Source organism: Pteropus vampyrus, unplaced genomic scaffold, assembly GCF_000151845.1.
Source record: "Pteropus vampyrus isolate Shadow unplaced genomic scaffold, Pvam_2.0 Scaffold90, whole genome shotgun sequence".
NCBI lineage: Eukaryota > Metazoa > Chordata > Mammalia > Chiroptera > Pteropodidae > Pteropus > Pteropus vampyrus.
The window spans coordinates 1932448-1951868 of NW_011888871.1; the positions used below are offsets into that span (position 1 = coordinate 1932448).

Below are 19421 nucleotides of genomic sequence, written 5' to 3' on the forward strand. Positions count from 1 at the left end.
ATGGCCAGTCCGCACATGAGGATGAACTGTGACCGACCACCGGTGGCGACCAGCCCAGCACACCAAACAGCCACTCCTGTAGCATCGGCCCCAGACTCGGGACTCGATCAATAACGGGACTCGATCAATAACTGGCAGCTTCCCTCATTGTTGTCCTACCTCCAACTTAGGACTAACTGGAGAAAGCCAAATATGCTCCCCTAACCGGTGACGTGGGATGTCCTGCCTCTAGGTAACCAGCCCTCAGCTGACAGCCTCCAATCTGAGCACCCCCACCAAGCCTTCTCGTCTCTCACTGTGAAGCCCCCCACTTCTTCCGCCTGCCCGCATCTCTCCAAGGGCAAGCGACAGCGGGTGACTCCCTCGCTATAGCAAGTGCTGCATAAATAGTCTGCTCGTCCTCGTTTGGGTGGTTTTGTCCATACCCACAGGTGTGAGAGAATGGGGCCACTGATGGAGATGAGGAAGGCTAAGGGAGGAGAGATTTCGGAGAAATCGAGAACCTGTGTGGGGTTTTTAAGTTAGCCACGCCTGTGAAACTTCCACGTGGAGCTCCCCAACAGGGAAGAGTGGGCTCGAACGTTCTGGAGCTCAGGGGAGAGGTCTGGACAGAAGGAATAAATCCAGAAGTCATAAATATGATGGTACAAGAGAAGGTACAAATGGCTTGAGGTAGTGAAAACGTGGAAACAGTCTAGACACCCATCACCTGGTAAAGGCCGTGTGATTGCGGGAGGACAGCCCTGCGGGGGAAACCCACGCTACTCGTAGAAGAGGGCGTGCAATCCGAAGTGGCCTGGAAATGTCCCCAGGGTGCGTCGTCAGGTGAGGAAGCCAGGTGCAGGGCTGGAACTTCCACAGTGATGGAGGAGGGGACTCGCAGACTCTCTCCAGCAAAGCAACGAAACTGGTGGCGATATCCAAAAATGATCATTTGGAGTCTCTGGAATTGGTCGTGAGGGCACACAGCGAATGGAGAAATGTTCATGCGAGAAAATCTGCTAAGCGTCTGTAAAAGTGGGAGTCTGTGCTTTTGAGCCACGCCTCTGCACCAACATCACCTGCGGCGTGTGCGTATGCGCACGCCTGTGCACGCGCGCGCACACACACACGGCTCCCAGCGCCTTTTCCTCTAACCCGTCCTCTTGGAAATCACGTTATGCATAAGTTTACATCCTCGATGGTGTCCCATGGCTCTCTGAGACTTTGTCCATGTTCTTCGATCATTTTTATTTCTGTTCCTCAGACTGGATAGTCTCAACTGACCTGTTTTGAAGTTTGCTGATTTTTCCTTTTGCCAGCTCAAATCTGATGTTGGTCCCTTCTAGTGAACTTCTCATTTGGGTTATTGTACTTATCAACTCCTGCTTTCTGTTAGGTTCTTTTCATGATTTCTGTCTCTTTATTGAGGTTCTCTCTTTGGTAAGATATTGTTATCATACCCTTCTTTTAATTCTGTAAGTATGGTTTCCTTTAGTTCTTTGAATGGATTTATAATAGATGGTTTCAATTCTTCATCCACTAAGTCCACCTTCTGGGCCTCTTCAAAGGCAGTTGCTTTTCCCCATTTTGAAATCATGCTTCCTTGTTTCTTTGTGTGTCTCATAGTTTTCTGTTGAAAACTTGACATTTAAAATAATATAGCAGCTCCGGAAATCAGATTCTCCTTCCCACCCTGGGGTTTGATGTTCCTATTTTTTGCTTGTTTAGTGACTTTTCTGGACTAATTCTATAAAGTCTGTATTCTTTGTCATGTGTAAACACTGAAGTCATTGCTCAGTTATCTTAAGGGTCAGCTAATAATTGGACTGAGATGTCTTTAAATTCCTTGAATCGATCAGTCTGCCAGCCTTTTCCCAAGGGCTCTCTGCGCCTATCGGCTATGTTTCAACACTCCAGCAGGCATCTTTCAACTCCGCTCAGGCCTCGCTTCCTACTCAGGGCCTCAAAGTTGGCCAGAGGTGAGATCGTAGGGTCTTCTCGGGTCTTTCTTGGGCACGCGCACCGTCCTGCACATACACACAGCCCCTTAGATTCTCAGGAATATGCCGGGGACCTTTCAAAGCCTCTATGGAATCTCATTCCCCAGTTAGTCCTTTTAAGTTTTTTTTTTTTTTAATCAGTCTCTTGTTAGCCCCAACTGGTAAGGTTGCCTCAGGCAATTGCCATATCACACATTTCTGCTGATTGTTTCGGACCAATGTCTTCAGGGTAGGGCTACCCACACAGATACTGGCAAACTCTTAGGTGAAATAAAGACATATTTTGAGAAAGGCATTTTTCAGCAAACTGACAGACGGGTCAGATAGTGACTATTCTCTGTGGAGGGAGGTTTTGGGAAATTCCAAGCCTATTTCACCCCTTCTGGTGGCTGATAGGCTGCTTGTTTTCGTATCTCTCACAGTTGCAAGTCTGCTGGTTTTCAAGGCGACCGCGGATCTCGAAGAGAGCGATGTGATCAGGGCAAATTAAAAGGCCACCAAGCTCGCTGTTTTTATTGAGCTTTAGCTGTTCTCCTTGGAAAATGCTTCTCAGATTGTTACAAGCCTTTAGTTAATTTCCAGAATTCCGAAGAAGTTGGTTTTGATCGTTTTCGTCCGTGTTCTCTCTGCTTTTATGGACGAACGGTTTGGGGGAGATTCTCGCTCTGCTGCTCTAGAAGCGCTTTCTCCCACTCGTTCGGTCTTCGTAGCGTTCTCAAGAGGACAGTTATTTTAGCCTCGGTTATTATTGAGGAAACATACTCAGAGAGGTTAGGTGACTTACCTAAGGTCACACACCTTGTGAGAACCGGAGCCAGGATTTGAACCTGAACATGCCCGTCTGATTTCAGTGTTCACCGTGTCCTGCCCTCCCTCCTACTGCCTTGCCTCCCACAAGGTGCACTCCACCACCTTTTCGCTCCAGCCCTGAGTTCCTTCCTCCATGCCATTTATCCGATGAGTTTATTGAGGAATTTGCCTGTGGGAGGATTGCTCATCTCTGAACGCCGCACATGAGAATACTTGAGGACTGTTGTCAGCACTTACAAATGATGGCTCTGCTCTAATGTTGAAAGGAGGAAGGAAAGCTCTTCTTTCTGGCATTGGCCTCAGGCCAGTCACCTGGAGGAAGTCTGAAGTGATGATCGAAGCTCCCGAGCATTCTGCTTGCACTACACGCCATCACCGGCACGTGAGCTCATGCTGAGCTCAAGGTGAGCTGGGACACGTGGGTGCATTACTGAGTCACACACAGGTCGAGCTCTCTGGCACAAATCCAGGCTATTCTCCAACGACACTTGTCTGTGGTTCTCAATAAAACCCAGGTAATAAAGCAGTGAAAACAAACTGGGCAAGTGGACAGCAGCCCACTCCAGCCCATTCTGGTGGCCAGGAACAGAGGTCCAGAGTTCAGTTCTTCGAGTATCAAGTTTCCATTATTCTAGGTAATGGGAACACAGAGTGAACAACACAGACAAAAATCCTCTCTTCATGGAGCTTATGTTCTAGTCGGGAGGGGACATTATATGGTCTATTGGAAGGTGATAAGTGTTATATACGAATATAAAACAGGGAAAAGGATAGGCGAGGTGAGAAAGCGTGGAGGTTACCATTTTTAATAGGGTTACCCAGGTGTCCGTAGCAATTCCCTCTGACCAAAAAATTACAATAAAGTGGAAGAAGTTTGACAACGGGCTCACGTCCTTGGACTTCACCGTCCTTATCATATGCCGTATTACCCAGACAGGTGGTAGTGCTACCGGAGAGCGGGGTCCTCTCCTGGCGCGTCGTCCAGGTTCTTGATGTCTCGAACAAAGAATTGAGCAAGACACCGAAATACAGTAGAAAAGTTTTATTAGAAAGGAAAGTACACTTCCAGAAGTAGAAGTGGGCCTGAGCAAGAGAAGCGTGGCTCAAAAGGCCTGGTAACAAAGACTTCAGGGTTTTTATCCCTTTTTTGCTGTGGGTGGTCACTTTTCTTAGAGGAGTGGGCTTCCTTGATTGACGACTAAGATTGACAGGACTCAGTGATTCATCATTTTGCTTTCTGCGCATGTTTGTTCCCAGAATTCAGTCTGTTATAATGATATTAATGAACTTCTGGGCATATGCATCATATTATAATGATGGTATAATGAGACTCAGGTGAGTCGAAGGTTGTTGGGGTCTTTATTGCGCAGGTGCGAGTGACTGGCTTAAGCTGGTACCTAAATCTCTGCCTACTGGTTTCCTTGCGTGAGTTAAAAAATGCCTCTGTCTTGCTTAATTGTGGGCGGATTAGAGCAGACCCCTTCTAAGATAGGATGACCTCAGTGTCTTTGCAGGCAGACCCAAAACCCCCTAACTTTCCTGCCTACCTCCTTTCTAAGAGCCATGAACCCCCTTGTTATCAGTATGGATGTTGGGGGATGGGAAGTCTCTTCTTCTGTACCTGCTTCCTGCTGAGAATGGCCGGTAGTCTCTGCCTACAGGGGTTTCATGGAGCTCTTTCCCTTCCTGCCTCAGTCAGGGTGGGGTCTCAGGTTTCCTTCTGAAGTGCCCCCTCAGTCCCTAGACAAGGAAAAGAAAATACGAACTCGTTATTTAAATCATACATCTGTTAATTTCTATTATTGATTTGCCTATTAAGTGAGTAAAGGGAAACAGGCTCGGTTAATATGTTTCTTAAAGAGTAAAAAGAAAGACCTTTGGCTTAAATCCCCGCCCCCCACTCTAAGGGCCCTGCCTGGTTTAACACCATTTCTGCTTAACAATGGGCTGATGACCCTTATCAATAGCCAAGGGATCCGAGTAGCCCGGGCAATTATCAAGATTTGAGGGAGAGGGCCTTTTTCCAAAGGAGGGAAGAAAACTTAACTAGGGTTACTAAAACGATTAACTCTACAAGAGATGTCCCATTTCATTTCCTGCTAAGATTAAGAATTTTACAAGCGATGTCCCATCTCATTAGAATGGCCAGCCGAAGACTCATTTGTGATGCCAGCTAAGAGACCACACCCTGTGAGGTTGGGGTGTCATTCTACCATGGGCAGTGTGTGCCTACAGACTGGGAAGGCAGGTAGGTGGTAGTGTTTCTTTCCATATTATATCTAATAATCCACTTAAGAAATGTTTGTTTCCATTCACACAACCCTAGGTTTACTGAAGTTTGAGATTCTAGTACCCAAAGGGAGCAGAGTCATGGTTCTGGTAAATTGGAAATTCGGTCTACCCCCTGGCTATTTTGGGATCTTCATTTGCTGAAACAATAGAGAAGGAGTTACTGTCCTACATGGAATAACGGGTTGGGATGAACAAGAGAAAATCTCGTGGCTTTACAAGATGAAGTCAAGGAGAGCGTCTAGAACTCAGGGGATTTACTCAGGCACCTCTTCATGTGCCTCCGCTCAACAATAACGGTCGGTAGGAAACTGTGCCAGCTGATAAAACCAACAGAGACGTGGCCCCTGCCCCATATCTAGATTTCAGTGGTCGGCCATATGGGCACTTACGTTTGTGTATCCATACATTTAGACATGACTGCACACATCCTTCTCTGACTGCAGTCTCTGTCCCTTAAGTCTAGGTTAAGTGACCTCATGATGTGCTCTCTCTTTGTACCCCGGCTTTGTAATTAAGTATCTCCCCACTGTGACTTCTCGGAAGGAAGGGAGGAGGCCCATTTAATTCACATGGAAGGTGCTTCCTAAATATTACTAAACGAAGGAACAAATGTTAAGTGGAATCCCTCCTAGGGACCCAGAAAGCCTGGGCCTTGGAGTATCAGGGTTTCCCGTTCTCAGATCTAACACTTGGCAAATAGGTTAATATTTCTAAGGCTGTTTCCAAATATGTAAAATGGGTATGCAATATTCTCTACATAGGGCTGCTACAGCCTCGAACGAGAGTACGCACATAAGTAGTTGGCACAAAGAGTGGCACATGTACGACCCTCTTAATATTAATGAAAAGATGTGGGGGTTACAGACTGCCTACTCCTCCCAATGCGCATGCGCGGCGCTCGGCGCGCCCGCAAGCCCCGCCCAGCGCAACCGGCGCGTGCGCGCGTCCGACCGGAACTCCGGCCCGGGCCAGAGGTGAAGGGGCGGGACCCCGCGGCGCGCTTGCGCCGTGAGAGGCCGTGCGGCGAAGGGGCGGGCTGCGCAGGCGCGCTGGGAGACCCGGCTCTGGAGCATAAACAAGAGCGGGGACGGAATGAGGCGGCGGTTGAACCCCGGGCGGCGAGCTGCGGCGACCCAGGCGGCGAGCGGGGCCTGGCGCCAACCCTGAGCGCACGCGACACCCCCCTGCTCCGCGCTCGAGCCCCCGGCCGGGCCCACCCGCCCGCCGCGCGCCCACCATGAACCTGGCGAGTCAGAGCGGCGAGGCCGGCGCCGGCCAGCTGCTGTTCGCCAACTTCAACCAGGACATCACGTAAGGCCGAGCCGGGGTCGGGGTCGGGCCGGGGGCTGGAGCGAGGGCAGGGGGCGGGCAGGCGCGCCGAGCGAGGGGCGCCATCCTTAGGGACCCTCTGGGCGCTGCCCTGAGCTGCGCTCTCTGGCGGGGACAGTGATGGAGATGAGGAGGTATTGCGGCCGCCCGGCGGGAGGCGTTCTCTGTCTGGACCCCTCGTCTCACAAACTTGGGCCGAACTTTGTGGCTTGATCTGTTGTCCCGGCCGCCTCCCCGGTGGCACTGGGTCTCCTCTGTTTACCCCGCCTCCCTCAGCTCCCTCCCCTCTTCCCCTCTTCAGACCCTAATCCTTGTCTCCTCATCCGAGGACTTTTTTCCCCGCTTTGCTTTTCTTCGTGTCTCGCTGTTCTTTTTGGCAGGAAACTTTGATGTCGTCCCTGAGCGAGAAACAAACTTAGCAATAATCCTGGCCTCCCACCGGGGATAAAACCGAACCAAGGGGCATGCGACAGAGAAACACCTGAGGAGTCTTGGCGCTTCAGGGAATGGGCTGTCCCCAGGGGAAGAGAGGCCCTTGATGCCAACCCATGGGTTTGGAACGCTGTTCGTCCAAACCCGCGTGGGTTTGAAGCCGATTCTTCAGAGGCTGTCTCGGGTGACCCGTGAGGATAGTTACTGGATAGTTTCTGGAGCGGGAAGGATGAGTTGTAGACCTGGAAGGTAGGAGAGCCATCTTGGGAAGTGAGTAAGAGGAAGTGATGTAAGGGAGGAGGAGGCGTGGCTGTCGGCTTCCTACTGAGTAGTTGGTTGAGTTGGTCCAGGGGAACGCATGCCCCAGGTGTGTGGCATGCAGCTGGCGCTCAGCATCTTCCCAAAGTTGTGAGACTAGTGCAGACAGCCCCACAGTGGGATGTAGGGAGCGGTGGAAGGGAGCCATCACCTACTCCTGCACGTGAGGACACCCGTGTTCAGGAAGGTTCAGAGCTGAGCCTGGCTTTCACAGTTGGTTATTGGCAAGAGGGACAGGACTAGAATCTGTTTCCTGAATTCTCTTCCAGTGTTTTTTCCTCTCTGCCATGCTGCCTTTTCTGCTTACAGAGTAGGATTTGGAGGGGAGTGAATTTAAAGATTAAATCGACCAAATACCATAGTGGTCCATGTGGCCAGAAGGTGTTACAGCAGAAACAATTTGGACAACCTGTTGCAGGTGGTTATGATTGGGGTAGGCTATATTGTGTTAATCCAGGTAGGGAATAGGACATTTCAAACCCACTGTGACTCAGTTTTTAAGCCCTTGGGATTTTGAGACCAGTAAGAACCAGTAGCTTGATGGTCTTTTACGTCTTGTATAAATGAGAGAATTTTGAAAACATTCTCTACCATCTTTTCTGTTTTTCACTTGTCACCATTTATATTGGAAGGAAATCAGATACGAGGAAGCATTCTCTTTTGCTGTTACTTCAAACGGGCTACCAGATTTCCTACATAATCGAAGAACGTCACTCCGGTCTGCAAAAAGACCATTCCAAAGACCGTTTGGAAATCGTGTGCTTCCCCCTCCTGTGTGAGCCCTGAAGTTATCAGGTCAAGAGAAGATTTCCGTGTCATAATTTTGATTTGCCGAAGAGGCCTTGATGTAGTATGAATATAAATTATAAGAAATAGTAAGTTAAGATTGTACTAAAAGTTTATTGATTAAAATGACTGAAATTGTTTTAAATCTACACTTGAAAGAAATGCAGACATTCCTGGAGAAGGGCTTTACAGTTTACACTTTTCTCTCCCTTGCCCATCTCCAGAATTGTAGTAGAGGAACATGATTTTTCTCAAGACAAACCATATTCATCTTGGATTCACATTTTAACAACAACATTTCTTGCATATCAAATTATCCTGCTTTTCTTTTTGTATTGGTAATCGTTTCAAATATATTTTTTCCCCTGCGATTCGTGTCCTAAAAGTGTGAATAAGTTTTATTTGCTTGTTACCATTTGTTTTATTTTGTTTTTTAACTAGGCAGTGAAAAGCACCAAAAGCCACTGATCTCGGTCCTCTAGCTCTTACCTGGTCAGTTCCAATCCTAGTTTCCGAAAGCAACACTTCAGAAGGTTTATGTTGGAGGAATTTTTGGTTTATTGAAAAGGAAGGTAACTAATAAGTGACAGAGTATCACTTGGACCTCAAATGAAAGTACCAAGGTCTGAATCCTTCCAGTGGATACCACCCAGCTTGTGGGAGGTGATTGCAGTGTCTGCTTTGAGCTGCATTTCTAAAGGGATGGAGTAAAGAAAGGCTTGATTTTCCAAGTCCTCTGTTTGTAGAAGAGTTACAGGTATAGGGGGTAAAGGCGCTGGGAGACACCCATCTGAATGCATCACTGTCTTCAGTCGAGGTTTAGGTTATAGGCATTGTGGGAAAGCCACTTCTCTTCCTCGTCAGTAAATTGAGGGGCTTGGGAGTGGAAGGTTTTTAAGGCCCCTTCAACCTTAAAGACTTAGGCCACCATGCCTGCCATGCAGAGGATGTGTTTGAGGAGGGTGGGGCAGCCACTGAGGAGGCTGGTGTCCAGCAGCAGTGGCCAGCGGAGAGGAGACGTAGCCGTCAGGACCTGCTATGGCCCATAGGACATATGATGTCTTTAAGGGAGAAGTTAAGGTTACCCCCCAGCTCTCTGGTTTGGGTTCTGGGAAAACAGAGATGACACTAGGGAGAAGGATTCGGTTTAGGGGAAAATGGTGAGCTCTGCTTCGGATGCCCGTGGCGTTCGAAGGCCTCGGTGATTTCCCAGTGGAGGTGGGGGATGGAAATGACGTGAGCTGGAGGGAAGGGCCTGTGGTGGCGATAAACTTACCAAGGAGGGCTCTAGGACCTGCCAGGTGTGTTCGTTTTTATGGGCACAGACTGTGTCCGTTTAACATCTTTGAGGAAGGAGGTGATGCAAAGGGAAAAAGCCTGTATGGACTGATCACTGGGTAGAGAGAAGGAAATGGAGTGAAAAAGATCTGATTCACATTTTCACTTTTTTAGTGGAAATCACTGTCTTTCCGATATTGAACACTTAAGTTTAAATTTAGTGACAGACTTGCAGTTAATAATGGTGGATCAAACACAAGCATTTATTTTGGCTCCTTTCCAAAACCCTAATAAAATGTCAACCAACAAAATGCCAAAAAGATGTTTTAAAAGGCTTAAACCCGTGAGGTGAGAATGCGACAGGAAACAGCAGCACAGTGTAGTTGTGGAAGCTGCGCTAGTCGTGGGAAGTGGCAAAGGACGGGGCGCCCTGAATTGCTCAGTGGGGGAAGCGGAGCATCGACTAGTTTACACCACAGCCCCAGACGCCTGAGGGCTTGCAGTCTGGGGAAGCTACAAGTGCGGTGAGGTGGTGTGGGATGAAGGTAGAGGACTGGCTCAAAGTATGTTCCAGAAGTACCCTCTCCCCTGCCCTGATGAAGCTCTTTCCCCAGAAGGCACAGTAGGGTCCCTGCATTTGGACGCCAGACAGTGGAAGGTAGCAGTATAGTAGTGAAGTGGGGGCTTAGGCGAATATATCCTTTTTTCTGTCATGGTTTGCTCGTTTTTCCCTTTGTTAATAAAAGATATTCATTAAATTACATTTTTAAAAAACCACATGAATATTTATTGAGGAATAAGACGATTTACTAGTGGAATCCCATACTTATCTCTTACCGTACCTCTCCCACTAAAACGCCATTGTATGGTCAGGTGACTCCTGAGAAATTGGTGAAAGCAGAACCTCCGAAGAAGGGTGTGAACCTGAATGTTGGTATTTGAGCTGAGAAGACCAAGCCTATTTACATTTAATATCCCCCTTTAAAAATACTTACCTTTATTGATAAAATTATACTATACTATATACACATGTCAAAAAATAATGGAAATATTTTTGTTTACGTTTCTTCCTGTTTGAGATGCCCAGTCAGTTTTGTAAACCATGCAATTGAAATTCTAGCTAAGATATTTAATACCCTAAAGCAGTTTCTTAATATCTGGAGAACATCAACGTTCTGATGTTTGATCAATTTTAACAAATTCTACCTCTTTGGAGCACATCTGAGAACCTGGGTATATCAAAATCCCGGTTCTCGTTAATTACTTAATGCTCGTTATTTTGCTCATGGAAGAAGCCCTTTCTAGGCATATTTTATATGTAATACTAATAAGCTTAGTGATTTGGTTTCGAAGTCAAGGGATTAGAAAGGGAGAGAGGCTGTTAATGATGGTAGGCCCACAAGGAACAACTGTCAGCAAAACCAAAGGCAGAAAATATTTTTGTAAACTCAGTACTACAGTCTAGCCATGTGCTGTAGGCCCATAAAACTCAACTCGTTAGAGCCTGAGAGGGTTACTGTGTTAGGACAGGATAGGAAGTCGTTCAGTGATGCGAGTTCAGAGAAATGTTAGGGACACGCGATCCCCTTGTGTTAAGAACCACGGGAAAGCTCTTAATACGAATGACATTTTTCTTAAATCAGAAATGGTGGGGAAATGGTTTTGGTACTTAAACTAGCAGCCCTTAGTTAAATGGAAAACGTTTCCTAAACACCAGTTTCCCAAAAGTTGTGAGTTGCTAAGGTTTTATTTTATTTTTAGCCTTCCTGAATGTTCTTGTATCTCTGTTGGTTCTTTTATTACTTTTTAAAGTATTTACAGGTAACAGTACCTAATTACTTCATTAATATAACTAATTCAATATAGTGAAGTATTTTGGCAAAGAAAAATGATGTGAGCTGGTAGAGTTTTGTTTTTGTTTACACTCCTAAGAAAAAGCAGTTGCAGTTTTAAAATTTAAGAGTGCTTATAGCAGCTGCCCTTGGAACGGTCAAACTGCACAGGTTCGAACCGCACAGGACCACTTATTGTGCAGATTTTTTTTCAGCGCAGTGAATATGCAGTGGGCCCTGTGTAGCCCCGCATTTCACATCCACAGGTCCAGACGACCGTGGGTGTGTGCATTCTGCGCCATTTTATGAGGGACTTGAGCATCCACAGATTTTGGTATCCGTGGGAGTCTTGGAACCAGTTCCCCCCAGATACCAAGGGACAGCTGACTTTAGGGGGGGAGTCTAAAGTTATGTGCAGATTTTCAACTGTGCAGGGGCAGACGCCCCTAACCCTCACATTGTTCAAAGGTCAACTGTGTATTTCTTCTACACATATGTGAAAGAGAGGTTAGAAATCTCAAATTTTAAGTAGACGAAGTGGTCATTAAAATAGCCCTACTTTCATCGTGGCATGCAAGTACCCGTGGTAGGAAACGGAAATGCAGCCTTTGTTACTTCTGGTCTTCTGGTTTACCGTCTGCTCCCGCAGACGTTAAATACAAACGATTCCCGTGTCCGAATCCCTGCATGTCCTCCCACCCCCTGCTCTGTTCTCTCATCCTCTCTGTTTCCGAAAGCTGGCCTTTCTTCTTTGTTCCCGTGGTCAGTCACGTTCTGGAGAGTAGTGCTCCCGTGACAAGGAAGTCCGTTCAGTGTCACAGCTCTCCTGCGCTCGGGGACCCGGAGAGTCGAGGCCCCTCCGAGCCTCTCAGCAGAAGCTGCAGTGTTGGCGAGGGACGTGAATGCGGCTCTCAGGCGAGGCTCTGAAAATGAGCCTTCGCCTTCGCCGTCTGCGCCAGCCGTGCGGGCTCCGATTCCCGATTCTGTTAGCTTTTTGGTCCGTTTTATTTCCGTCACTGCTCGGCCGCAGCATAAGGGGTAAGCTGTGTTTGCTGCGGCCTTTCCGAAACGCAGGCAGCTGTCGCCACCCACCGGGGCTGTGAATGCCTGTTTATCTCTGGTTTAACTAGTGCTGTTAGCTCACTTGACTTTTGGATCTCGCATGGACTACGCATGTACATCAGCTCACCTGAGAAACCCCACTTCGTTTTGAGGGGGTCATTAATTTAGGGCTGATTGCTTTCATTTATATGTCAAACTTAGCTTTAATGTTTTTGAAGTGTTAAATAAAAGTGTTATCGATCTTCATTTGATTGACCCTCCCCCTGTCCTGGCTGTGGGGATGCACGTCATCTTCCTTTGCCACCCTTTCCGTTCAGCCACCATGATGTGAAATGATTTGTACTGATTTTTGCTAGAGATGATGGTTGCTATTTGGTAACATGGAGCTAGTTTGTGCATTATCACTGTCTACACGTATCAGCTCTTATTTCTGAATTTGGCTTTTTTGCAGGTCCCTAGCTGTTGGTAGTAAGTCCGGTTATAAATTTTTCTCCCTTTCTTCTGTGGATAAGCTGGAACAGATCTATGAATGCAGTAAGTGTTTGCTTTATTTTTCCCCCTTCTTAAAAAAAATGGACACGTTATACTTGAATTGAAATGCATTCCCGAATTCAGACACTGTGATCAAAGCGTAGATGCCCTTGGCCAAACTCCTCTCCCACCTCAGTCCACCCAGGGGTGACAGCAGCGAACAGTGTGTGTGTGTGTGTGTGTGTGTGCCCTCCCAGACCTTTCTCTGTTGACTTACATACTTAGAAGTGTACACATAGAAATATTTGTTTTATGGGGTTTTTTCAACACACAGTGTCATACGGTATTTATTGTCCTATAATTTCTCCCCCTTTTCAATGCCATTTAAACCATTTAGTTTTCTGTCACAAAGGGCTTCCAGAAAATTGAAGATTTTACAGCCCCATAGGAATGACTTGTTTTCTTCAGTTATCACCTTACGGAATCTGAGTAGCGCACATCTCAGGCAGCATGGACTCCCAGAAGGGTCATGAGCTTTGACTGCTGGCTCAGGCACATCCCGTGTGGGAAAGTGTCTCTGGGCCTCGATGTCTTTGGTTTTCTTTTGCGTGTGTGCGGCAGTCCCTGCTGAGTAAGTAGGGGTGGGTGCAGCCCCCCAGGGAGTGCGATGGGAACCTCCGCCCTCTCCCACGTGCGTAACTGCTGAATGGGAATTCCTGGTTCCGTCCTCGTTCCTGGTTCCGTCCGCTCCGTGAATGTTTGTCGAGCACCCGCTCTGCGCCAGCCCTGCTTTGCCTGTGGAGATGCAATAGCCACAAAGTCCCTGCTCTCGTGACATTTCAGTGGAGAAAGACAGAGCACAAGTAAATGCATCGGTGTCTGGTGGACGTTGGGGGACACAAGACCAGCAAACACAGACGTAAATAACTGCTGCCTACACCTCCGTTGACATAAGGCGAAGACACTAGGAAAAAGTCGGTTTCTGCCAGTTCCTTGAAATTGTAGCATTTGCCTGGCCCACAGGAGGTCAGAGGCTTCCCAGGAACACCCCCATGCCCCGGGCCCTGGCCTCCTCCCTTGGAAAGGTGAGCCCTCAGGCGCCGCTCACCTCCCAGGGGTCATGTCTGACTTTTCCCAGCAAGTCCCTTGCTCGTTCCTGCTCCCAAAGGCAGGCCCCGTGACCTTCATAGGGAGACAGCGGGGAGTCAGAATCCTTAACATCAGTGTCCCTGAAGGTGGTTCCTGCTGGCCACCTTGGATTTTAGTTCTCTTGCCTTCAGATGTGCCTCCTGATGCTTACTAAATCTTCTTTCAAAACCTTCATCCTGGTATGTAGCTGGAAGGTGTGATCTGGGTGATAAAGTGGCTGTGAACTAGTGTGCTTGCTCAACTCTCAGGTGGGTGTGAGTGTTTTTGAAATTCTCCAAACCGGCTGCACTTTACCCCACACGGGATTGCTCCCTGTAGGAGATTTCTCTAGATGAGTAGCCCCATCTCTGGAAAAAGGAGTCTGTTGGGCTCTAGCTGTGATATAAATGTTTATTAAATCTGCGTCTGAACGAGGGCCTGGAAGGTGCTAGCAAGCTGTGGCTGTGGTGACTAGAATCATCTATTCGGAAATCCACAGACTTTCCCCCCAGTTGGAGACCCCGTGCTTAGAAAGGCGTAAGAATACCAAGCCTGGTCTTCTTCACTCTTCCCCAACCGAATCCATTTACTTACTAATATGTATCCTTGAAGTTTATTTGCTGGGTTTTGGCGCCTCATTTTTCAAAGGGTTTTGATGGAACACCATGTGCTGTCTTGCTAGCCTCGTTGAAGGAGTGGGTATTTACTGACCAGCATGGTGAGGTGGTGTGTAGAGTTCTTTGTTCTTCCTAGCGAACTTTGGCCCTTAAAAAATGGGTGACGAAATGGACATAGAACTTTTTGAGGGTTAATAGTTCAAACTGAAGCTATAAAATTCTTTTGTTCCTAGAACTTCATTTACTTTCTTTCACATACTTTTACTGAGTTATAGAAAAGAATGTCTTTTAGAAAACAGATTAGCTGCTGAGTCAAGGTGGTTTTCTGGCATTTTTCTACAAATAGACTCAGAGCAGAGACTAGTACTTAATGCCTCAGAATTTAGCCCGGGCTCAGTATTGGCTCATCCCTCATAACTCTTGACCATCTGTCATAAAATCAGATCTTTGCTCTCCCTGTCGCGGTTCCAGAAAGAATGAGCCAGGGCTGGTCTTGGGAACAAGACTGACAACTGCTTGTTCTTCTTTTGTTTAAAGAGAAAAACCTTTGCCCAGAGGCAGTGGAAGATCTTTCTTAACTACATCGTTGTAATTTCAAACTTCAGGGAAAGTTGCAAGAACTCTCATGTATGCTGTGCCCGTTGTGTGGGCCTGTTCATTCTTTCTCTCTGTGTCCTTTGTTAGTTTGAGGATAAATAATATGCAAATATGTGATCTCTCTTCCCTGAAATACTACTGCAATGAAATCCTACCCACTTAGGCAAAATAAAGGATCTAGATTTACTGTTTTGTGAAATATCACGGAAGGTTAGAAGGAAAAGTTGATTTTTCAAGATTCTATATTGTGTATCCTTGCGTTTTATAAGTTTCTGAGCTCAGAAAACATGCCTCATGAGGCATTCCATCCTGAAACGAAACGCGAGCCGACTGTTCTTGCCTCGGCACAAGTGGCAGAGACTCCTTCCCTGACGGAAGCACCTCTGGAGACACACAGCGCCTTTTCCCAAGAGGCCGACGGTCCTCGCCTCGCCAGGCCACCATCTGCACTGTGCGGCTTGAGAAGTGGTGCTTTGTGAGGCCGTCGTGATTGGGCAGGCCGCAGCGGCTGGAGGCGCAGTTTCGGAGATTCGTGGTGATGGGCCGTGCGGGGGAGGGCTCCGGCAGGCTCCCTCTGCCCACACCTGCCCACATCGGGCTCTTAGCGCGCATCTCTGGAGAGCGCCAGGCACCCGACGGGTAGGCTCGTTTGGAAGTGTGTGACGTCAGTTATGTCATGGCTTTGTCCTTCCCTTCTTCCCGCTGCAGAAGTTTCATCATTGTCAGCTCTAACAGCACTAGCAGAAGCAAAACAACATTCTTTCTTAAATCAAGTAATTAGTCTCTTAAATGTTAAAGAAGTCATCTTCAGGAAGGACATTTGGCAGAGACTGGGGCAGCGGCCACCTAGAACGGGCCGGAGGGCAAGGCCTCAGACATGGGGTCGCCGAAGCTGGCGTTGGTTGGCCGTCGGCCGAGTTCTCGCTCGCGCCGGTGTCTCGGTAAGGGGCCATCTTGAGTGACTACAGATGTGCAGCCTTGTTTCTCTTGCTTGTCCTTTGATCGCAGTGCCCTTCAGTCATTGGCCCGATTCATCGATTCATCGTACGACATTACTCCAAGGGAGGGCTGAGCTGTGTCCTTCACTTTAGTGGGGAGTGACTGCTCTGGTCTGTGGGTTCCGTGTATGCTCGTGTGTTTAAAAATTCCCTCGAGAGTGAGGTATGATGAAAATGTGCCGTAGAAAGCTAGTGAGCCCCGAGCCACTGACAATGTATAGAGACAGGCTGCTTCTGGAAAGGTCTGTTCCTGAAAAGACCTAGGCGTTCGGTCCATAGGACTTAAAGGGCCTCTGAAGTGACTCTTTTTGTGTTGTTATTACTTCTTAAGTAGTGACAAAAATGTGTTGGCTCCGGTGATGATGGCCGCCTCGGCCTTTTCTGGTTCCTGGCTCCTTTGGAAATCTGATGAAAGTTACAGGCGTTTTCCCCAGAAAACCCAATACCTGGTATGTGACTTTGGCCATTAGAGACTCCTTGCAGCCTGGCGTGTTCTAGGACCCAGGGTCCCAGTCAGGGTCCGCCCTGACACCTTGCTGCTGCCCCCTGTCCGCCTCTGCCACCCATTTCCTCACGGTGCAGAGCGTGGTGTCTCCAGCCCCTGCCACCCTGTACTTCTTACGTCACGTCTTAATGTATTGGCCAGAATTCAAATTTCCACCACAGTCTGCCTGTGTGGGGTTTTTTAACAGCCCTTTGAGATGTAACTTACATGCTATAAACATGAGCTATTAAAAGTGTACGAGTCAGTGAGTCTTGCTGTATTTACTAAGCCGTACAAGCCACCAAAATCTAATTTTCAAACAGTTTTATCATTCCCCAGAAGAAAGCCTGAGTCCGTTAGCACTCGCTCCCATGTCCCTGCGCCCGCCAGGCCCTAGGCAGGCGCTAATCTACTTCTGCCTCTGCAGAGCTGCGGCTCCGGACCTCTCAGATAAGTGGAGTCCCGTGTGAACGGCCTCTCCCGCTCAGAACACTTTCGGGGCCCGTGCGTGCTGGGGCGTGTCTCAGGGCTTCATTTCTTTCTACTGTTCAATAACATTTCGCTGTTTTGATCAGCATTCCGGTTGTTTCCACTCTCTGGCTGTTGGTAGTGGTGCCGCTGTGGATGTTTGTGTACAGGTTACGTGTGGACGGGCCTGTGCATTCCCTTGAGAGAGACACCTGCAGGGGTGGGGCTGCCGGGCGCGCACCTGTGTTCTGCCCACCTGTGAGTACAGCTGTTGGAGAGAGAATCAACAGATAAACCACTTACAATTGACAGATTTTGCCAAATTGCCCTTTAAAAAGGTAGTACCGATTTGTTTTTATACAGGTTATGAGCACCTGCCTCCTCACTTCCTACGACACGAGGCATTAGCAAATATTTTAATACTTGTGAGACGAATCTGGGGTAAAAAATGTGTTCGTTGCCTTTATTTCTTAAATCATAACTGAAGTGGAACTCAATTTTTTAAATGTAGTCACTTGCTTTTTCTCTTTTTAATCGCTTGTTTCTTTCTTTGCCTGCTTTTCTGTTGGGTTATTTGTCTCTTACTGACGTAAAGCAAGTTAGCTGTTTCTGTGGGTTGCAGATATTTCTTCCGGGTTGTCATTGGCTCTCTGACCTTGGTTCTGGTCTTTTGGCTGTCCTGAAGTCTTGAGTTTTTGCATGTTTGAAGGTGTTTTTGTCTTCTCTTGTAAGGCCTCTGAGCACTAGAAAGGCTCGTCCTGTTCCAGAGCATACAGGACAGTCTCCTGTGTCATCTTCTAGTTCTTTGGTGTTTTACATGAAATACTTGATCCACCTGGAATTTATTGTGATGTTAGATATTTTCCACTTTTAGTCACAAGCTGGCAAGTATATTTTTCCTGTCCTTTTTATTTAGGGGTACTTACTAGTGTATTTAGGGGTGAAATGTCAGGATGATGAGCTTCTCTTCAACGCTTTAGAAAAAAAAAATAGTCGAAACCAAATGGCAGAAAGTTAACATTCGTTAAATCTCGGTGATGGGTCTGTGGACGTTCATCAGTGGATATTTGTAGTTAAAAATAGCTTTGCTGCCTCCACGCACACCCTCTGGTTTTAAAATTCTGGAAGAGATCTCATCTGCTTTTTATCATTAAAATTTCAAAAACTTTTTCGAGGTTATAGTTGGGTGGGAAAGCTAAGCAAACACCCTAGGCCTTGGTTCTTTACGTCAGTGGAGAGAGCCCCTTAAACGCTCAGCATGAGTATCGCTGACTGGAGTTCATTGTTTTTGCTTTTTTATTTTCAGGTGATATTTGCATACGATGGAATGTAACATCTTAAGGAAACACTCTGAGTTTTGACAAGATGCATATATCTGTGTACCCTGAACGCTTTATCAAAGTTTGCCATCACCACTCCGGAAAGTCCCCTTCCCCTCAGTCAGTCCCAGCTCCCTTCCACTCCCTGAGAAGCAGTGTTCTGGGTTTTCGCTGCTAGATTGTTCGCCCGTTCTAGAATGTCATAGAAACGCAGCGTGTACTTTTTCATGAGTTTTCTTTCAGCGTCATGTTTTGAGATTTATCCATAGTGTTGCATGTCTCAGGTGACCCTGGGACAACACAGGTCTGAACTGCACTGGTCCAAGTCTCTGCAGAGTTTTTTCAAGAAACATCTGTGCTGTCATCAGTCTGTGGTTGGGAGTCCGCGGATGCGGAGGCCAACTGCGTGGGTGGGTCCGTGTCACCTCATCCAGGGAACGGGAGCATCGCGTTTCAGTGTCCAGGGGGTTCTGGAGCCAGTCCCACAGACACTGAGGGTAGTAAGTTTTGGGAGAGTCAAAAGTAAATGTGCGGATTTTCCACTATGAGGGGGGTTGGCATCCCTAACCCCTCCCCACATCGTTCAAGGGTCAAGTGTGTATGGATATGTGACAGTTTTTCCGTTCTGCTGTTGATGGACATCTGGGCTTTTTCCAGTTTTTAGCTGTTATGAATAAAGCTGCCGTGAACATTCTCATACAGCTCTTTTTGTGGACATAGGTTTCATTTTTCTTTCTAAGAAACTACCAGAGTCTCCTAAGTTGTCAGAGTTCTTTAGCTATTCTAGAGACCGGTCCTTTGTCAGATAATGTCTTGTGACTATTTTTTCCCTGTCTGGCTTGGCTCGTCTTGAGCAAACCTGTTGAATTTTGATGAACTCTGATTTATCCGTTGTTTTTTTATTTATGATTTTTACTTTGTTTCCTTTCTGAGAAACCTTTGCCTACCGTCAAGTCATGAAAATATTTTCCAATGTTTTCTTTGAAAACTTTATAGTTTCGGCTTTTATGTTTAGTTCAGTGATCCATCTTAAATTAATTTTGGTGCATGATGTCAAGTATGATGAGTCAGGGCTAATTTATTTTCCTAACGGATTCCTGTTTCACTGTCAAAAAGATTTTTCTTTCTTCATTGAGTTGCTTTGTTACTTCAAAACAATCCTATAAGTACGGGTCTATTTCTGCTCTTTATTCTCTTCCATTGATTACTTGTCCATCT

General features: G+C 47.1%; 1 protein-coding gene across 3 annotated transcripts in view; it reads left to right on the forward strand.

Annotated features, from left to right (window-relative positions):
- The first annotated feature begins 6114 nt into the window (after positions 1-6114).
- WIPI2 (WD repeat domain, phosphoinositide interacting 2) overlaps positions 6115-19421 on the forward strand; it is a 27682-nt gene continuing 14375 nt past the window's right edge. For all 3 annotated transcript variants that reach the window (XM_011363826.2, XM_011363827.2, XM_011363828.2), the window contains exons 1-2: positions 6115-6395; positions 12573-12655. In XM_011363826.2, the coding sequence (XP_011362128.1) occupies positions 6322-6395; positions 12573-12655 (157 nt within the window). In that variant the 5' untranslated portion in view covers positions 6115-6321. The remainder of the gene's footprint in view (positions 6396-12572; positions 12656-19421) is intronic.